This window comes from Sinocyclocheilus rhinocerous, unplaced genomic scaffold (genome assembly GCF_001515625.1).
Source record: "Sinocyclocheilus rhinocerous isolate Xijiao unplaced genomic scaffold, SAMN03320098_v1.1 scaffold1148, whole genome shotgun sequence".
NCBI lineage: Eukaryota > Metazoa > Chordata > Actinopteri > Cypriniformes > Cyprinidae > Sinocyclocheilus > Sinocyclocheilus rhinocerous.
The window spans coordinates 1,159,476-1,185,263 of NW_015664019.1; the positions used below are offsets into that span (position 1 = coordinate 1,159,476).

Genomic DNA, 25,788 nt, shown 5'->3' on the forward strand with positions numbered 1-25,788 from the left:
TTGCCCAGGGCAAGTAAGATTGCAACTCAAGGCTGGCAGTCATGCATATGCTCTGGAACAGAGTAATATTGCGTCCACATCGCAGGCTTTGCGATTAGGAAATCGCAACGTCTCAAATCGCGATTTCGATTCGATTTCGATTCGATTAATCACACAGCCCTAATTCTGACCCTAGATTTGTGCTGCATCCCAGTTCTCCTACTTATATGATGCCCTAAAAGTGTGAACTCTTTCTGTGAAGAAGTAGATAGTTTTGAGTGTGTAGAAGAGGAAGCAAGCTTCCGGACATACTTACATGCAGAGGCGGACAGTAACTAAGTACATTTACTTGAGTATTGTACTTAAGTACACTTTTTGAGTATCTGTACTTTACTTACATGTAATACAATTGTGATTTGTTACATCTACCATGTTTGTAGTTCTGCTTATTCATGTTTGTGGATCTGAACTGAAGCACGATGGGTTTTTGCCAATATAAGCCATTTAAGATCTTCAATATAAGACTATCCAGGGACTTTTGGCATACTGGTTTTAACATACTATGCTTTGGGACACGCTTATTCAAATCTCGTAAACTATTTGGGATGAATATTATGCACACTGGGACGCAGGGTTTGGTTTCCTGATCTGTGTTTGTAGGCTGGGGATTTGAAGACATGGTCAGACGGATATTTGTACAAGTGTGTTTTTGTTTTTACCTCACAAAATGCTTAAAGGGATAGTTCACCCAAAAATGAAAAAAATCTGTCATTACCGTGTTGGCCCGAATATAAGACGACCCCCCTTTTTCCAGATGTACCTTTTGGAAAAAGGCTTTTTAAAAACCAAATCTTGTTTTTTCTCAGTAAAACACATTTTGTCTTCAATTATTTTCATATTGCATATTTTTCCTATTTTAATTAAGATATTTTTGATGAAATCCGAGAGCTCTCTAACCCTCCCATAGACAGCAAGGTTCCGAAGATGAACAAAGGTCTTACGGGTTTGGGGCGACATGAGGGTGAGTAATTAATGACAGAATTTTCATTTGAGGGTGAACTATCCCTTTAATTAAAGATATGTTACATGGGAAAAACATCTGAGATGTTGTGAACCTCATGTCTTTTCATTGGTCAAATCTACTGAGACACTTAGAGAACTTGATCTACAGCATTAGTTACTGTACATGGCCTGCGGACTGGACATGGGCCGCTGGGAGTCGATCCAGCAGGTCAATTCACACAGGACTACTTCCACCATGTGGGTATTTCTTCAGGGCATTTTATAGTAGGCAAAAGACAGTGTAATTCTTCCCTGAAAAAATCATTGACATGGCCAATTCGGACAGGATTAAAATCACAGAGGAGCTGTTGTAGTTATTACATTACCCTGTCTCCCCATGTAAAACTAATCCTGTCCGAATAGGGCTGTATATAATTGTTTCTACATTAGTTAATAGGCTTTCTTCCCTCCAAACATTCCTCAGTTGTGGCCAAACGATGTGTCTGTTATAAATTGGGTGTATAGAGACAGTATCTCGAGTTTTGTGGAGGAAAATAAACTAGAACAAATTTTACTTTGGCAATTTAGTCCTGGCAATGCTACGCTATGGGGGCATGTCACTATTTGTTAAGATGGGGAATTTTATGTGGACGGCCTCATAGGTTTTACGGCTCTCTCCCACATGTGAAATTGTTGCCGAATTACTCTCGCTGTTCGAGGCTGGGATAATTTCGTTTGACAACACCTGTTCTAGTGCAACGTATTATTTTTCAGTGGGAATGATCTTCTCCCCTCTAATACAAGAGAATGGCCCAATACCATCCATACAAAACACTACCCACAAACCCTTTAGAGAGTCCGGCCTCTGTGTATAACTGGTTTCTGTATGACTGCTTCACAAAAACAAACATGCTTTATACCAAATGCAGTGTTTTATTTGACTATTAAAGTAATAGTACATCCAAAATGAAATTAGGTGAAAATTTACTGAAAATTTAGCATTACATCACTTGCTCACCAATGGATCCTCTGCAGTGAATGGGTCCCGTCGGAATGAGAGTCCAAACAGCTGTATCGCAATAATCCACAAACGATCCAAACGACTCCAGTCCATCATTTAATGTCTTGTGAAATGAAAAGAAAGTTTGTAAGAAACAAATCCATCATTAATGTGTTTCAACATTAAACCTTTACTTCTGGCCAAAGTCCATAATCCATAATAATGTTTCCTTCAGTGAAAAAGTCCAGCACTTGTCGTGTCACATCAAAATCAATCAACATGTTTGTTTAGAACGGTTTTGGACTGTTTTCAGTGGCACTTGGTCTGTGCATATTTCTCTCTTGATTCAGACGAGAAAGCAATATTATGGATGGATGACTCACATATTAGACCAATGCAATTGTTTAAAGTTAAAAACATTTTGATTAATTTTTTAACAACATACAGTAGCTTTTAATTTCACAGGACATTAACTGATGGACAGGAGTTTTGTGGATTACTTGTGGATTATTGTAATGTCCCTCTTTACGCCATATAGGCATGTGAGTAAAATAAACAAATAAAATAATAAAAATAAAAATAAACATTCTCTTTAAAAGTTCAGCACCCCTTACATGACTTCTCTAACAGGAACCCTACAGCATTCAATTATTCATATATTGTTGATTTATACATTGATTAAAAAAATAAAATAAATAAAAGACAGATGCTTGATTTGGATGGTGATTTATGCCCTTCCAACAAATGTAAACTTTTCAAAGTCACACTTCAGTATTATTCCAACTAATTATGTGCCAGTGTTGTTTTCTCTGTAAATATGTTCATGCATATAATTCAGCGTACATAACTAGAATTTAAGAAAATACTTGATTTAATAAGGTGCTCAGAACAGCACTGTAGTGAAGTGTCTAATAAGCCTAATCAGAATGCAGAGAAAATCAAGCCAAAGCCTTTGTAAATGAAGGAAGCTTAATCAGAATAAGGTTCTCAACATGTAAACAGCTTATACTCATTACTAACAGAAATATGCATCAGCAGTATTAAAGTCTTTTTTTTCAGCTTTAATGGTTGTGTTGTATTATATTACGGGTGCAAAATTAAAACCCAGAAATGTAACCATTGTGTCTAATGTTTTCATTTCTTTACAAAAGTGTTTAAATTGTCTGATTTTACTGAATTGTGTCTTACATTAAAATTTTTAAAAATTTATATATGCATTATATTTTAGATGTTATATTTTATTTCATTATTCTGATTTTTTAATATGCATAAAACTATAATAATGCTTCTCTACTACATGCCAGATATCACTGACAAAAAAAAAGAAGAAGACAGGAAGCAAATAAGAGACGGGAAAGTGGCCCACACTTTTTAGCCAATCAGAAATGCTTCCTATCTGTCAATCATTTTGTGCATTCAGAAATGCTTACATCTGATTGGCTAACATTGTCTTTGAAGGGTGGGGTTATGGAAATGAGGCATGTGATTGAAGTCAGCAAAATGGCTAATATCCCTTACAGCACCTGTATAGGCATGACATTTTTTTCTGCACAATTTTTATACAGCGTCACCGATTTTTAGTTGGATTACTCTACCACTGGGTCACTGGACATATGCCTTTTTCTTCTTGAACTCTCTACATTTTAAAATGAAGTGTTTGAGATCATTGTCCAAGCAAGATTTTTTTTAAGGTTTCCAGCAGACTGAAGCAGGTTCTCTTGCAGTGTTTTCCTGTGTATTGCACCATCCATTGTTCCTTTTTTTCCCTTTTAACGACATGCATACTCCATGTTGACGAGAAAAGCACACTTCATGATGCTATCACCAGTATACTTCACTGAAGAAATTGAGTTTTTTTTGCCCCACACATATCACTATGATTTTTTCCCACCCTTGTTCCCATGCATCTAACCACAAAAAAAACTTGTCCTACATTGAAACTGGGTCATTATTAAAGCCTGTTCCCAAAAAGCACTCAGGACTAATAACATGGACCAATAATATTAATAATAATAATAATAATAATAATAATAATAATAGTTATTATTATTAGTTATTTATTTTTTTTGCAAATTTTTTTTGTTGCATTTTTGAAAAGGTTTTTAACCAACTCAAAGTCATTTTAGTGTATGTATGAAACTGAAATTAAACTTTTATTTAGCCAAAAAACAAAAATGCTTTTTTATTTAATAATCAATTACTTTATCACTTTTATTTAATAATCAACAGTCAAAAACAAAAAATGAATTGCACAAATTTGAATTGCACACATCCTCAAATTTCTGTGCATCAGTAATGCATACATGTTTATGTGTGACTTAAGTGTTCGGGGCCATGGCTGTTCGTGTTGTTGAGCAGTGCTCTGGTGTTTTGCTCTCCGTTACTGAACTGTATGTAAATGTCAGGCCAGCTTTCAAATACTACAAGAGATCTCAGCAGTCCAGGCTGCTCCCCATATTGCTGAACGAATCAACTATAGCCTTAAAGTTGTTGTCTGGTGGACTAAAGCCTGTTTTACATGAAGACCTGCATTATTCTTTGAGCTGAAGAGGGATTTCACCATTCCTTTTCTTTTCCAGATTACTCTTCTGTTTGAATGGTTCTTCACCCTTTTATCTTTTAGCAGTTTCTCTTTTTTTCCACACGCAGAAGGCCTGTTTGAAATGGGCTAGAATCTCTGTATACCAGTTTTCTTAACGATGGATTCAGGCCTGCATGTTAGTAGACTAAAGACTTTGATGAGTGTAGCCGTGAGGAACAGATTGAAAGTTTAATGATATGGTCATTTCTGGCTGCCCTTTGAAGCTGTATTACATAAAAATAGGCTTGCATTTGAAGAATTCACAAAACAATATATAATAGTTCATTGTTTTCATCCTAAAATGATTTGAGTGACTGTTTAAACTAATGACTTTTTGTGATTTAACACCCAAATGTTAACATTTTGACTCAAAAATGTGCTCTACCAAATGATTGAGGGGCTTTCAGGGGGTTAATATATATTTTTCCCACACTTGTTATTATAACTTCTGCAGAGAATCAATGAACTCTTCCCCCGTAATTATCGGCGCTTCTTCAAAAGGCTTTGAGTTCATATAGGTATGATTTCTTTCTTTGAGTATAAATAGATTGTAAGTTTATGAGTCTACTTTTTTCCGCTCTAGGCATGAATTTCCTCTCTTTCCCATCTCTAATTTTCCTGAAGGAATTTGACTGACCTAGTTAGCACAGTCTCGTGCACCTTAAGAATCTTATAAAGGATATTTACAGCGCTGTAGATAGATTCAGCATGATATGATTAAGTAATGAAGAGATGAATTATTAGGGTGTCAAGGAGGAAGCCTGATGCATCATTTAATGGTGTTACATGCTGAGATGAAGTGAAGATGTGAGGATTTGTGCATTTTGAGGTTGTTTTAGGATGATTTATTGAGCAGTTTATATAATGGGTAATTTAATAATGGTTCTGGTTCAGATTTCATGTGGACGTTTGTGCTAAGAGTTGATTTTATGATGGTGTCTTTTTTATGCATGAAAAAAATATTCCAAAATTAGTTTTTGTGCTTGCAAGGAATCAGTCTAACACAACTCTATGTAGGTATATGCAATGTTTTTGAGAAGTTGATATGATTGTGGCATACTATATACTTCATATAAAATGACTTTAAATAGCATTTTGCTATTTTAAAGTCATGCATGCAGCTTTTATGATCAAATGTACAATCATATTAACTGCTTCATTTGTCACAACATAGTGCTTAATAACAAATGCAATTAAGGCTAAATTTTTTTTTTATGGTAATGAATGAAATTGTGACCAATTACATGATCTGAGATATGCTAAAATTAATCTTATATATTAATCTAAGATATAAAAAAAAAAAGTGCATCAGCTACCCATGCATTCCTCCTTAGCAGCTGTTTTCAACCTTTTTAGGTTGGGAATCCTCATTCGCTGTGCATTTTTGAACTTGATAATGAGCTTTTTAAGTAAATTTATACAGTATAAGACATTTCTGCCAGATAAATAATGCATTTAATGTTTTACTAAATTGCATTGCACCATCTGAAAGGATATACAGTAAATATGAATTCAGAAGGTTAACAGGGTTTACAGTTTTGCAATTTAATTTAACAAGCCTTGTGCTCAAGGTTGTGAAAGTACAACTAATATTTTAGAAAGAGAAATCAATGCAGTCAAAGGTATTTCTATGAACTTTTCAGTTGCTAGTTATTTTCTAATGCAAAATCATGGTAACAGGATTGACATTTTAGCCCCCTACCCACAAATCATAACTAAAGATAAACTAAAGTGAATAATTCAACTTCAACTTGTTTTTTCCTTGTACAGGTGATTCTCATGCTGACCAAACTATATGACTTCAATCTGGGCAGTGTCACAGAAAGCTCCTTATGGAGGTAAGAATACAGATTCAATGACCTTTATGTGTTCATGCTATGGTGAAATGTATTACTAGCATGTTATGTAATATACCTTTGTGACTGTTTGTTCTCAACTTGTTAAAGCTTTTATTTAAGCAAGTAGATAAAAGATTATACATTGTGCAAATGATGTGATGCAGTGTCCCTGTGGTAGCTCAACAAACATCAGCGAGAAACAGATACAGTGTGCTTCAAAGTTTCTCATATAGTCTCTCTGGAGTTGTGTTTGTTTAACCAGCGTGACAGTACAAACACATCCAGTGTTGTGACTTTTAAATCAACTCTGTATTAATAGTCTTATGAAGCTACATTAGCTGATTAATGGTGTGTCTGTCGCTGATTGTCTTTATACCTTCTGCAGATATCCAGCGCACAGCTCATTGATCTGAGTGGACATAACGTATGTGTACTGTATTAGAGCTGCTTGAATGGAGCTGATGTTGGAAATCTTAAAGGGATAGTTAACCCAAAAATGATTTTTTTTTCTCCTCATGTTATTCCAAACCTGTATGACTTTTCTGTATTTTGAATAATTTTGGTTTTGGTTTTGGGTCCCCTTAACTTCCATAGTATGGGTTAAAAATACAATGGAAGTCATTGTGCCCAGAACTGTTCGGTTGCCAGCATTCTTCAAAATATCTTCTTCAGTAAAAAGTATGTCATCATTTACTCACTCATGTCATTCAAAACCTGTATGCACTTCTTTCTTCTGTAAAACACAAAAGAAGATATTTTGAAGAATGTTGGTTTCAGTTTTGGGTCCCATTGACTTCCACAGAATAGGTTAAACATACTATGGAAGTCAATGGGACTTCCTGCTGTGCTACCGACATTGTTCAAAATGTTTTCTTTTGTGAAAATTCTGTCATTATTTACTCATCCTCATTTCATTCCAAATCTGTATTCATTTATTTCTTTAGTGGAATACAAAGGAAGATATTTTGAAGAACGTTGGCAAGTAGATGGTTTCAGATCCCATTGGCTTTTGTAGTCAATTCAATTGGACCCTAAATAGTGATCAACATTCTTCAAAATATCGTATTTTGTGAAAACTCTGTTATCATTATCATTTATGATAATGAGTAAATTTTTCATTTTCATTTTTGGGTGAGCTATTTCTTAACTTCCACTAATCTAAAGCTCTACTACCATCAAACAAATGTTGAAACTGGCCTCAGATCACCAGATTTGGCAGCTTCTACCAGCAGCAGATTGGAGTGGAGATGCTCAGCAGACTGTGTGGCCCTTTAGCTTGGAAAGATGGAGCTTCCATCGGAAATGCAATGGCCAAACACTCTGTAATATAGCAGGACAGGAAAAGATCCAGCTGAGCTCATAACAAAGATCTCTCGCCAAAAAAAAATATGTTCAGCAATCTCTCAGACAATGCTTTGCGGTTGACCCAGCATTTCAGTAATGAAGTTAGTGACCCTGCATAAAATATGCTGGTAACCAGGTTATTAATCAAATGGCAGTATGGAGTGTAGTTACCTACCCAATCATTTTAGTTGAACGGGAAATGATAATTAGATTTCTAGATGATGTCTGTCCTTTGTGTGAGTCTGTGTGTGAGTGAGTGCTCTGCAGTAATGTCTGCCCTGTATGTGTGTGTGTGTGTGTACGCTCTGCAGCTAATCATGTAAGAGTTCACCTATATATCTAAATGAAAAATGGGTTATTTTTCCATGCAGGCTAAGATTGAAACATCTGTGTCAAAACAATCCTAAATCCCAATTCTAAATGTATACGGTAAATTGTATAAAAGTTTTTTTTTTCTTTCCATTTTTCTTTTTTTTGAGAAATAAATTAACACTTATTCTGCAAAAATACATCAAATTAATTGAAAGGTGACAGTAACTCTGAATTGTTACAAATTAATTAAATACTGTAAATACATACATACTTGCTGTTCTTTTGAAGTGTATATTCATCAAAGAATCCTGAAAAAATAATCAGTTTCCACAAAAAAAAACAGCACAGTTGATTTAGTTATTAATAATAAATAATAATAGTAATAAGAAAGCTGAAAATGTAGCTTTGACATCACAGGAGGTAAATTGCATTTTGAATTATATTAAAATAGAAAACAGTTATTGTAGTAATATTTTACAATATTACTGTCATTACTGTATTTTTGATCAAATAAATGCAGCCTTGGTGAGCATAAAAAAAAAAAAACTTATAGCAAAAACATTTTTGAACTATATATTCTGGTTGGTTATAATATAATATAATATAATATATGTGTGTAATGGATTAAATGTGCCAATTTATGAAAAAGGTGCATAATTTTGTACGATTTTGAGACAGATAGTCTGTGAATTGCAACTTTAAATATTCTGAGCAATCTGATGTGCTTTCTGCCTTATACAGGTTATCATGCAAGTGCACAGTATCTGTGTATAGATACAGTGCTGTACAGTGCAGTATACTGTAAGTGTAAAAGTGTCTCATGGGAGTTATCAGCTCTAATGGATGGTAATATAATAACCTAGGCCATATTAAAGGTCAGGTGCATCCTATGGTGTTCCCTCAAGATATCTGCATATTTCAAGACAATTATTTCCCCCTCACCCGGTTAGATAAATTCAGGAGTGCTTTAATTAATGTAGTCAAAAACCTTCCGTGCCAGATAATTAAACTTTCATGGGAAGTTATAAAGAACCAAGACACTTCCGATACTGTAAGCAGATTTTGGAGTAGTATAGTATATTTAGTGTATAGTGAAACACTGTAAGCATATGGTAAGCAAAGAATGTGCTATTTCTGAAACCAGGAGTCTTTGTGAAATCATTAAATATTATTATAAAAAAGCACCAGCCTCTAGTACCCTTAAACACTTACAAAACCAAAATGAGAGCGAGAAAGAAAAAACAAAAACTCTGAGCTCTTGGGAAGTACCTAATTTATGATATTGTTGGCTTTAAACAGAGCTTCAGTGCGATAGCTGCTCTTATTGAGGTGCTGGTTATTAAATGCAATTTTGAGTCTGAAAAAAGGTTTGATTAATGCACAGACACAAATTATACAGCCTTGTGTACTTACACCTCAGTAGTTTTCAGTCTGTGCTGGTGAGTGGAAAAAGCGGAAATAACAAGATTATTAACTTTCCATTTCTTCATTGCAAATGTCCTTAATTTCTTCAGAAAAGATGTAAAAATGGTTGTCAAATAATCTAAAAATGTGCTTTGTGTGGTAACACGTAACTCAACTGGTTTTATTCAAGTCAAGATACTGTTTAATATGAATTAATTGATCAGTTTTACAATGAAAGGCATTTAAAGGAATTATAGGTTCAGTACAAGTTTAAGATCCATTTACAGCATAATGTTGGTTATGAATAAACATTACATCATAATGTTTAATCAATCAATCAATCAATAAGACCTGTCTGTCACAAGCAGTCCTCTGAAGGCGAGTTTAAGAACCCAAGTGCAGCTTTATTCCTAAAGTAATCCAAAATACAAACATAACCCAAACAGAGACTTGATTTGGCTTGAACAGACTTGACTTGGCATGAATAGACTTGAACAGACTTGACTTGAACAGACTTGACTCACCGACAGCATGTTACAACATCAATACTCAACCGGAGACAATGGTAACATTTGGCTATTTATATCAAACAATACAGGTCACATGACAAGAACCAACCAATGAGAGACAGGACACATGACTAAGACAACCAATGAGAATATGACACATGAACCAAAGAACCAATAGCAGGATAACATGAGGGTAAGGGAATCACATGAATAGGCAGGAACCATGACAAGGCAAAAATATCAAAATAAAAGACAAGAAAACAATGAACAAGGAACAAAAACCCACATTACACTGCCCCTCAAAAAAAAAAGGCACTGTTGTAATTACAGTACAGTGGAAGTGAACTGGGCCATTTTTTGGAGGAATTATGTACAGCAGAAATGTGAAGCTTATAATTTTGTAAAGTCACTTGCAGTAATTCTTTTGTTAAAACTCATGGATTAGTTGAGCTGTTAAGCTGTATAAATCATTTTTAGTTGTTTAAGGGATTTAGGCATTATGTGAAAAGCTATTCAGTGACGTCCTGTTGTGAAATCATGATCATGTTTATTACAGTGAGTACTCTGAGAATCTAATATTTCTGTTGAGCATTGTAAACTGCCCTTTAGCATACTCGTCTCCACTTGAAATATCCCACTGTTCTTAGCGTTTTGATGTATTATGGGTGTATGTCTTTGTTGAGCTGATCGTGCCTATTTGCCATATTTTAACATATTTTTGTCATGGCAGCAGGACTGTCCTTGCTCTTTTAATGTAAAAGTTGTTTATACTACATAACATTCTCAATGCGAAGAGACCCAGTACACATAGCCCATATTTGGAAAAAAATGTTTTTCAAATCATATTATATCAACATAAACTGGGCATTAGCCATCGTCCCGATGCTGTTTGACTCTCTTTCCTCTGTTAATCCCAGAACTTGAGTGAACTATTCCTTATGGCCCAAACGGAACTGTTTCACCTCCATAGTTGTTGGAAGTTACGTTTAAAAATAATGCATTACAATATTGCGTTACTCCATAAAAAGTAACTAATTGTGTTACTTAGTTGCTTTTTATGGAAAGTAATGCATTACTTTTGCGCTACTTTTTGTCACCTGAGCTGGGTTTGTTTACTTATTTTTAATTAAAAAAAAAAAGTCATATTTTTGGCAACTGTAAAGGCCCTTTTAAACCAAAAGTGAAATTAATAAGCATCAGGCTGAAGGAAGTGCCTCTGCCGATGCACTTACTCCCCTGATTTCTCTTAACACTGAGACTGGAGTAAAGGTCATTGCACACTGAGTCCGAAATTTTTACACAGTAAAAAATGAATACGACCTCACATTGTGTCAATTACATTTACACACTGCCTCCGAAACTTTCGTCCTTCATAAAAAAAGTTCGGATCAGATTCGATTTTCTGCGTTTTCACATCCGTAGCAAGCATTTTGATAGGAAAGTATGACGAATACGGAAAAAAACCCGAAAATTTCGGACTCAGTGTGCAAGGACCTTAAGTGTCAGTGAATAAATGGGAAAACAAAGTAACGTGCGATACTTATTTGAAAAATTAACAGATATTTTCTTGTAAATTTTTAAGTTACTTTACTAGTTACTTAAAAGTAATCTGATTACGTAATTTGCGTTGCTTGTTATGCGTTACTCCCAACACTGTTCACCTCAATACAAGGTCATGTTTATGACCAGGCCTCATTCACAAGGAATTTTTTCGGGTAAACAGTATGACTGGGGTGAGTAACGTACACTGAAAAAAAGTTTGTGGTGTTTGTGGTGTTGTAAAATATATTAAATTAATCATCATAAATTCTACTTGTAATATTAAAAATCAAGGAGAACAACAATTTTCTAAGTAAAATGTACACATTTAATTCATGTAATTAATGAACTGCGTGAGAAGAGTAACTCTTATTAATATTTACTTGTAATATTTATATGTTTTATAGTCATTGCACATAAATCTAGAAATATTGAGTACATTTTAATCCAAAGGTTCAGCGACCTTGAATCCGCGCATGTGTTTGCACCCACGCTTTGAATCAGAGAGGGACGGTTGGGCTTGTCACGGAGGAGATGCATGGCTGGATTTTCTCGTGTTTAAGGTAAGTTTGCCTTTCTGTTTTAGATTTCTGATTTGTAATACTTTGGTCCGTGTGCATTTCGATAGTTTGATTCTTGTTTGCTTGACTCATTATACATTGACGTTCATATTAATCACATAACCTCATTAAAGTTAACTTGCGTGCGTTCACAGTGAGTGATATTTCAGCGAAAATGTTTTCAATAGTTCAGAGATTCACAAAGCTGTTTTTCACGTAAAAACTTGAGCACAATTGGAACTAAACTCTGCAGGAAAGTGGACCTTGAGGGCCAGAGTTGAGAACCCAATGAGAAAGCAATGTTTACATAATCATAGGGAGTAATATACATTCATAAAACTAAGTAAATGGGACATCTCGATCAAAACATATAATAAAATCTACTTATTTACTTCAGTAAATAGTAGGATTTACTTAATATTTTTTATAAATGCAAGGTTCCTGTCTATAAAATAATAAATAAACTTTACTTAATTACTTTAAATAAACACTTTTAAATTAAATATAATTACGTAATATTTACTTAATTAGGGTGCAATTAGATTTAATTTCTTCATGAATGTTAAGTTTAGTAAGTCGATTTTACTTAATAATAGTGAGTAAGTTGTACTTGATACTAAGTTGTACTAATGAATGACAGCTACATTGGTTTTCCACTTGCAATTAAAGCTTGTGAAACAATGGATTTAACTAAGTTACAACTGTTTTAATGCAAGAAACATGCACTAATATTAGAAGTGAACTAAATAGTATAAAACAAATCTTCTTTAAAGCAGGATATTTGAAGTGGCATGTTTTTAATGTATTAATTAAAGATCTCAAAGCAATGAGAACTCTAAATGATCCAAGGTCAAACTTCGATAGGGCAAAAACGCTGTTGCGCTGTAATGCAGCTTTAGGCTAGAATTTTGAAGGAGAAGCGGGAAAAAAAACAATGTAGAAGCTTGTTATAAAAAGATGATGTTCCAAGTGTTTTTAAAGATGTAAGAATAGCACTGCAGTTCTCTGGCGTTATCAAACTGCAAGTCAAATGAGGTTTGTAAAACTTTAACATCCAAACATCATTTTTATTTTTACGGTTGGACGTTTGATTGCACACTTTTAAAGTGGTAGTAGATATTTTGATTCTCTGATGTACGTGTCTTTGCATCATTTGTGTGCGAGTTGGCGAGACATTGCTCTTCTAAAATAGATATGAAATGGCAGTTCTACCCCGAAAAAACATGTTTAAAAAATGTCAGGTCTCAACCGAACACAAGTTTCACATTAGCACACAGATGAACGTATGAATATTTTATAAAACTCACCACATCTTCACCGCAGCCTATTTTCAAATGCTGTCAATAATCAACCTTTCATATAACAGGAAATGTAAACAACCGGTTGTTGGATATCTTTCCTTCTCTCTTTCTTTATCACACTGTGTGTATGTATGAGTGCAGATACCGCTAGTCTAAAACAACTCAACGAAAAGTGCTTTTCATTTCAATAACAGCTTTCAATGGGATCTTTCTGAGCTGTAATGAGGTGACCAGCTCTTTCTGGGCTTCTGAAGGTCGTCACATTATTCTGGCACAAAAAAGGCCTCGGTTCTTGTAACTTGCAATCTTTAAACACTTATTGCAACTGCTTTGATTTATTTCAAATTCCTCAGAATAGTCACAAAACTACTTTATGTACTTGGAATTTATCTTTTTAGTTTAACTGTGTTGCTATTTATCATCATTAAAGGCACAATATGTAAGATTTTTTTGTTAAAATATCCAAAAACCACTAGAACAGTGTTATATATTTTGCTGACTTGTGTACTTACATTATCCCAAATGTTTCAAAGAATGTTTAAATCCAGAGAAATAAGCAATTTTAACTAGTGACACGGAGCGTGTCCATAGTGTCATTGTGTCGCCTGCCAATGACGTCATAACCCCTCGATTTGGTTTTGTTTTGTAGAAAACATGGAAACACCAAAGACACTTTAATATGTTATGCATTTTAATAGACTGGTGGCGACCACACAGAGTAGCATTATAACAGAACTTTCAAATGTATCCAGTATGATAAAACAGCGCTGCTTTTTTTTCCCCCATATCCGCACGACCGGAAGGAGCGGAAGCGGTCGACTGTGGCATAATAGCCTTTGTCTCTGTTTATTTTGAATATGCGCCCTCTAGCGGCGAAAATTACATATTGTGCCTTTAAGTGGTCTCAGCGTCATGGCCTGAGCTTGATTTCTGGTCAGGACACATGGTTGTTGTTTTTGTGATGTGACTAAACCGCAGTACAAGCAAGTGTAAGACTAACTTCTGTTGAGCCCTTGAGCAAGACGCTTAACCCCAGGTTACTCCAGAGGGGCTGATTGTGTCAACATTCTCTATTACATTACGATCTATAGAGTGAAAGGTTAACTACAGTGTTACCACCGTTGATGAATCGCCTTTAGTTCTTTGAATCGCCAAGCTTTCGATGTGCAACCAGGGATGACATATACTATATTTGCAATGACAATTTCAGCTTTGCATAAGGTTTGAAATGGGTTTGGGTCATTAATGGACTTTTGTAGTTAAAAATCCGTAACTACACTGGGAAAAAAAGGTGTAAGAATGACCATTTTTACTCAAAAATGTATAGTAAATTTTACAAGCAATTAAAATGAAACCGCAAGTAACACATTGAATTAGACATGGAATTTTAAAGTAAAACAATTAAATTTTTATTTATTTTTTTTTGTAAAACTTATTCTGATAATCTTATTTACAAATTAGAATATATATATATATATATATACAGTATATGAAAAAAAAATACTGGTAATTTTCTTCCAGGATATTATCCATTAATTTTACGGACATTTCTTTTAACTCTAAAGCACAACAGAATGTAGAGCAGTGCAAAATTAAAAATACAAGTAAAACACCTGTGAAATTATTTCATATTAATACAGTACATTGTGCCCTGTTTTTTTTTTTGTTTTTTTTTTGCTAAAACATGCCATATGGGCTTATTGACAGGATCTAATGTAAAAGTGTACTTGGTTATGCACAGCTATATAACGGTAATAAATAAATAAATAAAAATTCCCAAAAAATTATTTCATATATTATTTATATTATAAATGGTCATTTGTATAGGTACGGTTATATACTGTAGATATATCTGCAATTTTTCAAGTTGCAGCTGTCCCAGAGCAAACAAACTAAAAGTATGAATTATGATTTTATAATGAGTAAATGATTTTCAGTCATTTAAAAGTTTAGCTAACAAGTTTTTTATTAATTGCAGGTATTAACATGACCAATTCAAGCTATTAATTCAATATACAGTATAAACCTGAAAGGATTCAGATGGCACTTTACAAAAAGGTAAACATACTTAACATGAATTGACAGTGAAAAATTCTTCTAAAACATTTGTTACTCATTTATTATTATTATACTCATTGTCAATGCCAATGCATTGACTTACCTAACATTATGTAATGGGACCTTATTGTAAAGTGTTACCAAGATTCATAGAAATTCGAACATCTCTAAAGTTGTTCATACCTACAGTTCTTACATTTTAGATACTGACAATACATCCATATTGTACATTTTAGTATTTATACAAAAACATGACTATGTACATTTTCTAAAACTGAACTTTATTGCAATGTCATTAGATCACTTTGCATTGTCTAAATAAGACCTAATGAGCTTATTTAAATTTCCAAGAGCATCCCGATGAACGTTTGTGAACCCATGTGTAACAAGTCATTTTGTTTTTCAATCTGCAATGTATAGCAAATCGGCAGGACTTAAGTGCATGCTTTCTTGTCATCGTGCTTTACATTGAAGCATTGAACTGAAAGGGCCTTGGGTGTGTTGTAAGTCGCTCAGATAAAAGAGCTAAATGACTGTTTCTGCTCTGTTTACAATACTGAGAACCTTAATTTCATCTCAGTGGACCTTCCCGAGTCTAGAAAATGACATATATTTAGTTAATAACCGACAAATGCTACATATAGCACCAGAGAAACAAAGCTGTATCCTCTGAAATGGCTGTGTTTGTTTATGTAGATGTCAGGGAAGTGTCTGTTGTTCCCCTAACAGTCAACAGAGGGCATCCTCTCTGGAATTCCCTGTTTATCAGAAGCTTGTTACCATAGTAACCACACACCTGTGTTGCATTTAGAGCTCATTAGTCAACCGTTAAATGCTCCCTTTGTTTCAACGGTCATTTGTGAAGTATTATTTGCAGGATTAATGTGATCCTGACCAGCTGTCTTTGTGTATTCTGTTTAATGCTCCTGTTATTGAATATTGTTGTGTTGACCTAGTCTGTCTCTTGGATTTTATTCTCATTTTGTTGCACCGATGTAGTGGGTTATTGATATGTTGACAAAAAAAATCATAAAGTCGAAGAAAAAAAAAGTGTTACTTTTGGCCTGTAGTTTTTTAGTTGGAACTGGTATTGTATTGTCTAGAAACTGCTGAGTTTCTAGTATACAGAAGAACTCAGAATGTTGAAAGCTGAAAATGAAAAGTCAGTTAGCAAAGTCCCATTAATGTTAAAACTTCACATTGAGCGATGACAGATTCCTGAGATAAAACTCTCTGTGTCTTTCCTCAGCTTTGACTGATGGTCTCTTTTCTTTAACTTCCCCATACTGTAAGTTTAATTAAAAGCTGACATTTTGTGTGAATACTAATAAGCATGAGGATGATGGTTTTAGTATTTATACAAAAATATGACTGTACATTTTCTAAAACTGAACTTTATTGCAATGTCATTAGATCACTTTGCATTGTCTAAATAAGACCTAATGAGCTTATTTAAATTTCCAAGAGCATCCCGATGAACGTTTGTGAACCCATGTGTAACAAGTCATTTTGTTTTTCAATCTGCAATGTATAGCAAATCGGCAGGACTTAAGTGCATGCTTTCTTGTCATCGTGCTTTACATTGAAGCATTGAACTGAAAGGGCCTTGGGTGTGTTGTAAGTCGCTCAGATAAAAGAGCTAAATGACTGTTTCTGCTCTGTTTACAATACTGAGAACCTTAATTTCATCTCAGTGGACCTTCCCGAGTCTAGAAAATGACATATATTTAGTTAATAACCGACAAATGCTACATATAGCACCAGAGAAACAAAGCTGTATCCTCTGAAATGGCTGTGTTTGTTTATGTAGATGTCAGGGAAGTGTCTGTTGTTCCCCTAACAGTCAACAGAGGGCATCCTCTCTGGAATTCCCTGTTTATCAGAAGCTTGTTACCATAGTAACCACACACCTGTGTTGCATTTAGAGCTCATTAGTCAACCGTTAAATGCTCCCTTTGTTTCAACGGTCATTTGTGAAGTATTATTTGCAGGATTAATGTGATCCTGACCAGCTGTCTTTGTGTATTCTGTTTAATGCTCCTGTTATTGAATATTGTTGTGTTGACCTAGTCTGTCTCTTGGATTTTATTCTCATTTTGTTGCACCGATGTAGTGGGTTATTGATATGTTGACAAAAAAAATCATAAAGTCGAAGAAAAAAAAAGTGTTACTTTTGGCCTGTAGTTTTTTAGTTGGAACTGGTATTGTATTGTCTAGAAACTGCTGAGTTTCTAGTATACAGAAGAACTCAGAATGTTGAAAGCTGAAAATGAAAAGTCAGTTAGCAAAGTCCCATTAATGTTAAAACTTCACATTGAGCGATGACAGATTCCTGAGATAAAACTCTCTGTGTCTTTCCTCAGCTTTGACTGATGGTCTCTTTTCTTTAACTTCCGCCATACTGTAAGTTTAATTAAAAGCTGACATTTTGTGTGAATACCACTGAGCATGAGGATGATGGGCTTTTTAACTAAATCTAAATATTTGCTGATGTGAAAAGTATTAAATCCTATATCAACAAGATTTGATAAGATATGAGTTAATGAAAGCTCATTACATAAAATGAAATGATAGATCCTAATTGCTTTATGTGGATAAAAAAGGTTGAAACTGTGAATTAAATCTATTAAAATAAACTTCTGTTATGATATGCTATAGATTTTTTCTTCATAAACAAATTTTATGCAAAATCTAAGTAAAATTAATTTATTAATAAATGCATTTATTTATTTTCCTTCATCCAACACAGTCTCATGGCAGTTCATAACTATTTTATTTTTTGGATGTGTTTGGAAATTTGGAAATACAAATATGTATTTGTACGATCTCATTTGTATGTTTTTGTACAATCGAATTACATTCCAGTGATGGTTATGGGATAGGGTGGGGTTGAGGGTGGACCTTCATTTTCTAAAAATCATGGTTTCATACAATTCACATTGAGAGCAGTACATGATAGATGATTATATCCTGACAGAGAAAATTTCCCGAAATTTCCTAGTTTTCAAGAGTCTGAAATGTAACATATTGTGAAGTAGGCTATTTATGACAATTTAACATAATAGAATCAAAGATTATCAAATGTTTGTAGATGAAGATTAACGCAGATGTTAAATAGTATGCTTTAAATTGCATGTTTATCACTCCATTGAACTTCAGAATTAATATCTGTAAAGTCTTTTTTTTTTTTTTTTTTAAGAATTAGATTGTACTAAACTAGGCAAAAAAAACAAAACATGTCTATAGTGTTGCAAAGTACACTGTCATTTAAATTTAATACAGATTATGTGTTTTAAAAATCCTTTAAACTAAATTACTTTAATTTAAATTCAGTCACATTTAATTTTAGCTAAACTACTTATGAAAAGCCATGTTTCTGAAACTATATTTAAAATGTATTTCAACAATCTATTAAAGTGTGTTTAACACACTTTAATAGATTGTTGAAATGCATTTTAAATATAGTTGTAAATATAGTTTCAGAAACATGGCTTTTCATATCACTGCTATGCTGATGACACTCAACTCAACCTCTCATTCCATCCTGATGATCCGACGATAGCTGCTAGCATCTCAGCTTGTCTAATGGCGCTTTTCCACTGCATGGTACGGCACGGTACCTATTATAATTCTGACTTTCTGACTTCTGATTAACAAAAGCAAAAAAATGCCCCTAACACTAGCTTGCTCTATTCTTTTTCTATTCTACCTGTTTTCTTTTTATTTATTATATGATTTAAAAAAACAACTTGCCACGTGTACTGCATTAAGCTAACTGAGACTTGTTATAGCACTTGCTTATCATTGCTCTTTTGTTGGTTTTGATTGCTTCCATTGTCCTCATTTGTAAGTCGCTTTGGATAAAAGCGTCTGCTAAATGTCTAAATGTAAATGTAAATGTAAATATACTAAATCGCAACTTCATTATTAGAAAAAAGTATTTACAAATAGATTTAACTTTAACTTTAACTGACATTAAAGTATATTTTAGTTCATATTACCTACATTCAGAAGTACACTTTTTGTATTTCAAAGACAAAAGAAGCAATTATGAAAGTACACTTACGTGGGTCAAAAAAAACAAACACGCATTTAATATAGATTTATTAGAATATAATACATTTGAAATTACAATTATTACAAATTATATGCATTTAGGTTTTCGAAAAATTACATTTTATTCACAGTGTATTTTGCGTAATAAATACACTTTATAAAAGTATGCTAAGTGCACTTTTCTTTTCTTATGAAAACGCCACCTCGTAAAACAGCTACGATCCTGAGATCAGGTTGATTCATCCATCTCTTTTTTTTTTAAAGCACTGTACAGGGTCATGGCCGCTGCATAACTACAACAAATTGCTGCAACATTTCTTAAACCTGTAATTACCTTCCTTAAATCAAATTAGGCACTTAAGAAGTGCTTCGCTTCCATGAATAAGCTACAGTTCCATACTCACCCCAGCCTTGTTTAAAGTGCGCAGTGAGTCTTTAATTACAACGGCTGATTCCCCAGGTTCTCATCAAAGCCTCTGATTACATTTCAGGTCAACAGATTACGGAACCACTTACGAGAAACTCAATGAAAAGGTGGGAGTAAAGACCATCCTCAGCTATCTATACGTCAGCCCCAACAACAAGCGCAAGGTAAGATTTATGGCATCCGTTTCTTCCTTCTGCTACACCTATGCATTGTTAGTCTTCATGATGTCTCTTTTATGAAGGTGTCAAAATATTTTTCAAGGTGATTATGCTTATGTGCGTGCGGAGCTCGAACCCCCCGCTTATTTATGACCGCTAACCATGTTGGAAGGATTTCTCAGGTCTTCTTCTTGGCTCAGTGTGCTGTTGGCTAATTTATCCTCTGGTAGTATTTACTAACCTCTCCCGCTTTTTATGAGATCAATGAATTTTAAAGATTCACTGAATACAGCACGCAATTTTCACCTGGAGGTATAGTAGCATTCAAAGCAAAACGCACTCGTATCATTAAAATTTGATAAGGCTGTATTTTTTTATTTATTTTTTTTACTTTGAGAGCTAATGAATTATGAACAGGATGAAAAGAGATTCATAAATTGCTAGTGTTTTAATCAAAGGCATGACAAGAAGGCTTGTATTTATGGCTTGAGGCTTGGGAGTTTGCTTTGACAGTGTAAGCTATCTTTCTCTGTCCTCCTTTTTAAACCTCTTTTTCTTCCCCTTTACTATTTTCTTTATCAAGAGAAGTCGTTTACTACTTAATTGTGGCTATTAGTCAATTAATTATGGGCCGTAATGAAGATGGAACACGCCTCCAGTAGTTAACACTAATACGTGCTAAGCTACATGCTAGTCATTAAGTTCTGTAAGCTGAAGTGTGTGAATTTTATGGAAACTTAATTGTATCTGGTCATATACGTTGTAGTTTAATCAGTAAGTGAATAGTAAATTTACAGTAAATGCAACAGCTTAAAATGTATTTATTATAGAAATTTGAGAGATTTTCTAAGATTTTTTTATTTTTTTATTTTAGTTTTCCCTTGTTTTATATGCACGTTTTTTTTAATTTGCTGATATTTTCAGGTTTTCCATGTTCACGAAATGAACAATTAATTTAAATTTGGAACACATTTAATAGACAGCATTTAACTAAGCAGTTTGCTATAATAAAGAAGATTTAAAATGCAGAGCAGAATATCTGAGCAGGGATTTGAATCAGTGAATCATTTTTATGGAATTTAGTTCATTCAGATGAACCATCTGAACAAACCAATTCACTAGAATGAATCTAGATTTCCCAAAGCTACATATTAGAAAGAAGACACAACCTTTATGCACAACCTGTTGTGGGGATGTTGTGTTTTGTCACACTTTTGGTTACGCAATATGAGGCATTATCTAATTAAATATGCACAAATGTTACATTTTATTTTATTCTATTCTATTCTATTCTATTCTATTCTATTCTATTTTTCACCATTCATGTTGTTTAGGAATAAAATGCAATATAAATTATAAACCATTATGTAAAATCCTTCAGAATAAAACTGTAAAGTGTGTGTGCTGCACAGATTTCTGGCTCAGTGCAGAAGAAAACAAAAAAAAAGTAAAGTAAACGTATTTAAAAAAAAATGTATTGCAATTTAAACTTACAGATGCAAATAAATAAAAAAGTATGTGTATTTTAGGTGTACAGAGACAAAAAAAGGCCACTTTTTTTTCTCTCTCTCTCTCTTTTTTTCCCCCTGTTGCCTTAAAACATGCCTGATAAAATGTAATGAAGTCAATTTAGTTATGTCGCTACTTTTGGTTAATTACTCCCAAGCACTGCTGCTCGGTCTTGTTCCCTTCACTATTCAGTTAAGATGCAGGAACTGTGGCAGTCGTGGCACGCAATCATAATGTAATAATCTAGGATGTTTTTCTAACAGATCGATTTTGTTTTGCCTACAGTTGTGGGTGCTTATTTGGGGATTCATATTTCCCAGCAGTTCTGAAGCGGCAGATTTAATTACGTTGTGTCTAGACGGCATCTCTACCACCAACTCATGCACAAATGTCATCAACATCTGCTCAACTCTATACTGTATTGTTCATGCTCTCTGAATGCCAAAGGACAATCATTTTCTTCAGCAAAGTAGCAAACTTGTACACCAGAGGGGGAGAGACGAACCCACAGGAGATGTCCCTTCCTCTTGTTGCGTCTAAGTGCTTCATTTTCCAGCCAGTAATGAAGACGAAACGCAGGTTCACATAAATAGCTCCTCTCACTTCCACTGACATTATAAAACCAGGTCTGGGTCATAATTAAGAGCTCTACTGTAAACATAATAACAGCTTTGGGTCTAATAGAATAGTCAACATCCATTTTTCTGCTTTTATGTTAACATGTAATGTGGGACGGCTATTTATATAAAGCAGTGATTATGTTTGAATGTGAATGGTGAATTAAAGCAGGGCTGGTCAATGCAGCATATCACAAAGAGCCATAATGAGTAGGAGTGGAGAGTAGAGCTTTGTTAACCTATTAATGCTAGTTGATAGTGTTCTCGATGATGCACTGGAACATATTCAACATAGAGAACACAGCAGCGAGTGATTACTCACTTAGACATATTGTCTATAGCATATAGTAAATATAGCATATTGTATAGTATATATATATATATATATATATATATATATTTATATATATATACAGTATATGTGTGTGTGTGTGTGTGTGTTTGGTCACTTTCTATTGACAGAACAGTAGAAAGTTCTGCTGGATACTGATAATTATTTCATGTTATAGTAATAAATTGAATATATTAAATTTCTTGTTTCTTTCTCTGAAGTGTTTTTCTAATACTGTGTACTAAGACGAAAATAAATATAACAATTATTTAGACAAAATATTTTAGTTAATTAAGTTGTAAGTCTAATGAAAGTATAATTCAACTAAAATAAATGAAACTATCTAATCTAAATTGAATCAACATTATAATGTACTAAAATGTATATTATAACATTTATAATGTACTATTAAAAATGTTCATTTTGAGATTTGCTGAAGATTAATATATACTACAATTGTATATGTAATTGTAAAAAGATTAAATTATAAATACACAACCGTTCAAAAGTTAGGGGTCTATTTTTTTATTCAACAAGAATGCATGAAATTAATCAAAAGTGCCAGTAAAGATCATTTTAAATGTTACAAAAGATATTGAAATATTGATTTAAAAAAATCCTGTATTACGGTTTCCACAAAAATATTAAGCAGCACAACTGTTTTCTTCATTGATAACAATAGGAAATGCTTCTTCATCACAACATTAGCATATCAGAGTGATTTCTGAAGAATCATGTGACTCTGAAGAGTAATTCAGCTTTAACATCACTGAATAAATTACAGTTTTAAATGTATAGAATATATAATAATATGTAGAAAACTGTTATTTAAAATTGTAATAAAATTTCTCAAATATTGCTATTTTCACTATATTTTTGATCAAGTAAATACAGCCTTGCTGAGCAAACGAGACGTCTTTCAAGAACATAAAAAAATCTTGCCGACCCCAAATTTTTGGAGAATAGTGTATGTATAATTACTTTTGTCTTAATTGTCTGCTGGTCAGGATATTATAAACCCATCTTCAAATGCTGCGTAAGCATATTTTAGCAAAAATGCAAAACAAATATTTTCTGGCTTGGTAAAAATATCCAATGGATGTGATCCAATTCTTTTAAATCTTCGCTCTGCAAACCGCAAAGCATAATACAGTATCCTAAATACAGAAATGACCACTTTAATTCATTCAGTATTGGTTTTTGTGTTCTCTCTCACTGACAGTCTCTGACCCGTAGCTGACCGCTTTTCTTGCAGGGTTTTGGCAGTGCCACCGTTTCATTTTCCTCACTGCTGTCTACAATCTGCTGTGGTTGCACTTTCTGCTGCGCGCATTTACCTTTTCCCAGTGGCGCTCAGTGTTCAAGACTATCGCACGGTGGTTTGGCTCTTACCTCACTAATTATCCACCATCCTTTAATGATTTTAGAGAAATATTTTATGACAGCTAGTTTTACAAGGTGAATTAATTTTCTCCATCTCATTACACTCTGACTTCATATAATCTTTGCTATTGGACTGTATGAACACCCCCCCCAAACACAGAATGTGTCATATTTCTGTATTTGTTGATGCCTCAAATTCAATTTGTCACACCCTGTAATGCACTCCTAAAAACCACTCAAATTTTCCACACTGAGAAATTTCTTTGTGAAATGTATAATAAAATAAAATCATTCTCCCGTAGAGCACCGGCTATTTCAGGACAGAATATAATAGCAATTTCACCTTGAGTAAATTTCATATTCACTACAAAACATTTCTGGCATTGTTCATTTGTCTCATTTGAATGTCTGCTTGTTTTTTTCCTCCCACTGCCTTGAACAAATTATCCACATGGCATTTTGCCACCAAAACCACAAGCTCCACATCTGATTATTTATTCTCCAATAACATTCAGCCCCTTTTTGTTATACAATATTATATTTAGACCAGATTTAGACCATGGCTCATCACTTGGATGCGAGTTAGATTCAAATCATTAATGGCTTAGAAAAACATTATTCTTGATTGATGTGTCTGTCTCTTAAGATGATAACTTAAGACGAGTCATTTATTAACAGGCTAAGCTTCACTGGATTAAATGTGTGTAACAAAGCAATCCTATTGTCCTTACTGAAGACAACTTCCATCCATACTGTATGCGTCATGCTAGTAAACTGTTTACTTACAGTAAGTTTGATATCATAAAATGATTACATCAGTGTCAAAACAAAAGGAGAAATTTTGGTCCCACTTTATAACAGATGGCCTTAACTACTATGTACTTACATCAAAAAAATAAGTACAATGTACGTATTGTGTTCATATTGTATTGCAAAACACTTTTGCTGCTATTGAGGTGGGATACAGGTAAGGTTAGGGACAGGTTTGTTGGTATGGGTAGGTTTAAAGATGGGTTAAGGTGTAAGGAATGGGTCAACGGTGTAATTATATATGTAATTACAGAAATTAATTACAGGTGTAATTACATGCAGGTATTTTTAAAAATATAAGTACAATGTAAAAACATGTATGCACACAATAAGTGCATTGTATCAAATGATTAATTTAAGTGTAAGTACAGAGTAGTTAAGGCCACCTAATATAAAGTGGAAGCAATTTTTAAAAGATGTACCGGTAATTTTCCCCCAAAGCAGTCATAATGAATGAGTCTTACCAAAAATACCTACCCGGTCTCATGGCAAATACGTACCTGGGGGCACATTTTTGCAAGACGTGAAATACGTACCAATAAGTACATATCACTGCAGTTTCCAAAAAAAAATGAACACTAGAGGCAGTAAAACTCCGACACCTTTTAAATTATTTTCACACAGAGTATGATTTACAGAGTTTCGATTAATAAAGCGTAATTTTCGCACAATTACTTGAAGAGTATTATGTTGTGACTTCAAAACATTTTTAATATGCTGGGAGATTTGAAAACTGATGCTTTTGATTGTTAGCACCGCACATATCCAGCTTCATATCAATGGGTTTTCATAGACGATAGGTTTGTTCGGTAGCTCACGGAGTACGGAGACGTACTTGAGAGGTGACGAGCTCCGGTTCGAATCCCGTGTAACTACTGTTCAACAAAACAGTTCAAATCTGCATATAAGGAAGTTAAAATGGCACATACAAAATAAAGATGCAAAGTGGCATAAAATTTTTAAAAAGCAGTCTACATGACCAGTGTTGGGGCATTACTAGTAACATGTAACGGAGTTATGTAATTTAATTACAAAATAAATGTAACTGTAATCAGTTACTGAGAAAAAAA

General features: G+C 33.8%; 1 protein-coding gene across 1 annotated transcript in view; it reads left to right on the forward strand.

The window, feature by feature from the left end:
- The window catches only part of LOC107729347 (VPS10 domain-containing receptor SorCS1-like), a 202,173-nt gene that overhangs the window by 86,865 nt on the left and 89,520 nt on the right, over positions 1-25,788 (forward strand). Inside the window, exons 2-3 of the mRNA XM_016539813.1 lie at positions 6,333-6,400; positions 19,975-20,074. Coding sequence (XP_016395299.1) covers positions 6,333-6,400; positions 19,975-20,074 — 168 coding nt within the window. The remainder of the gene's footprint in view (positions 1-6,332; positions 6,401-19,974; positions 20,075-25,788) is intronic.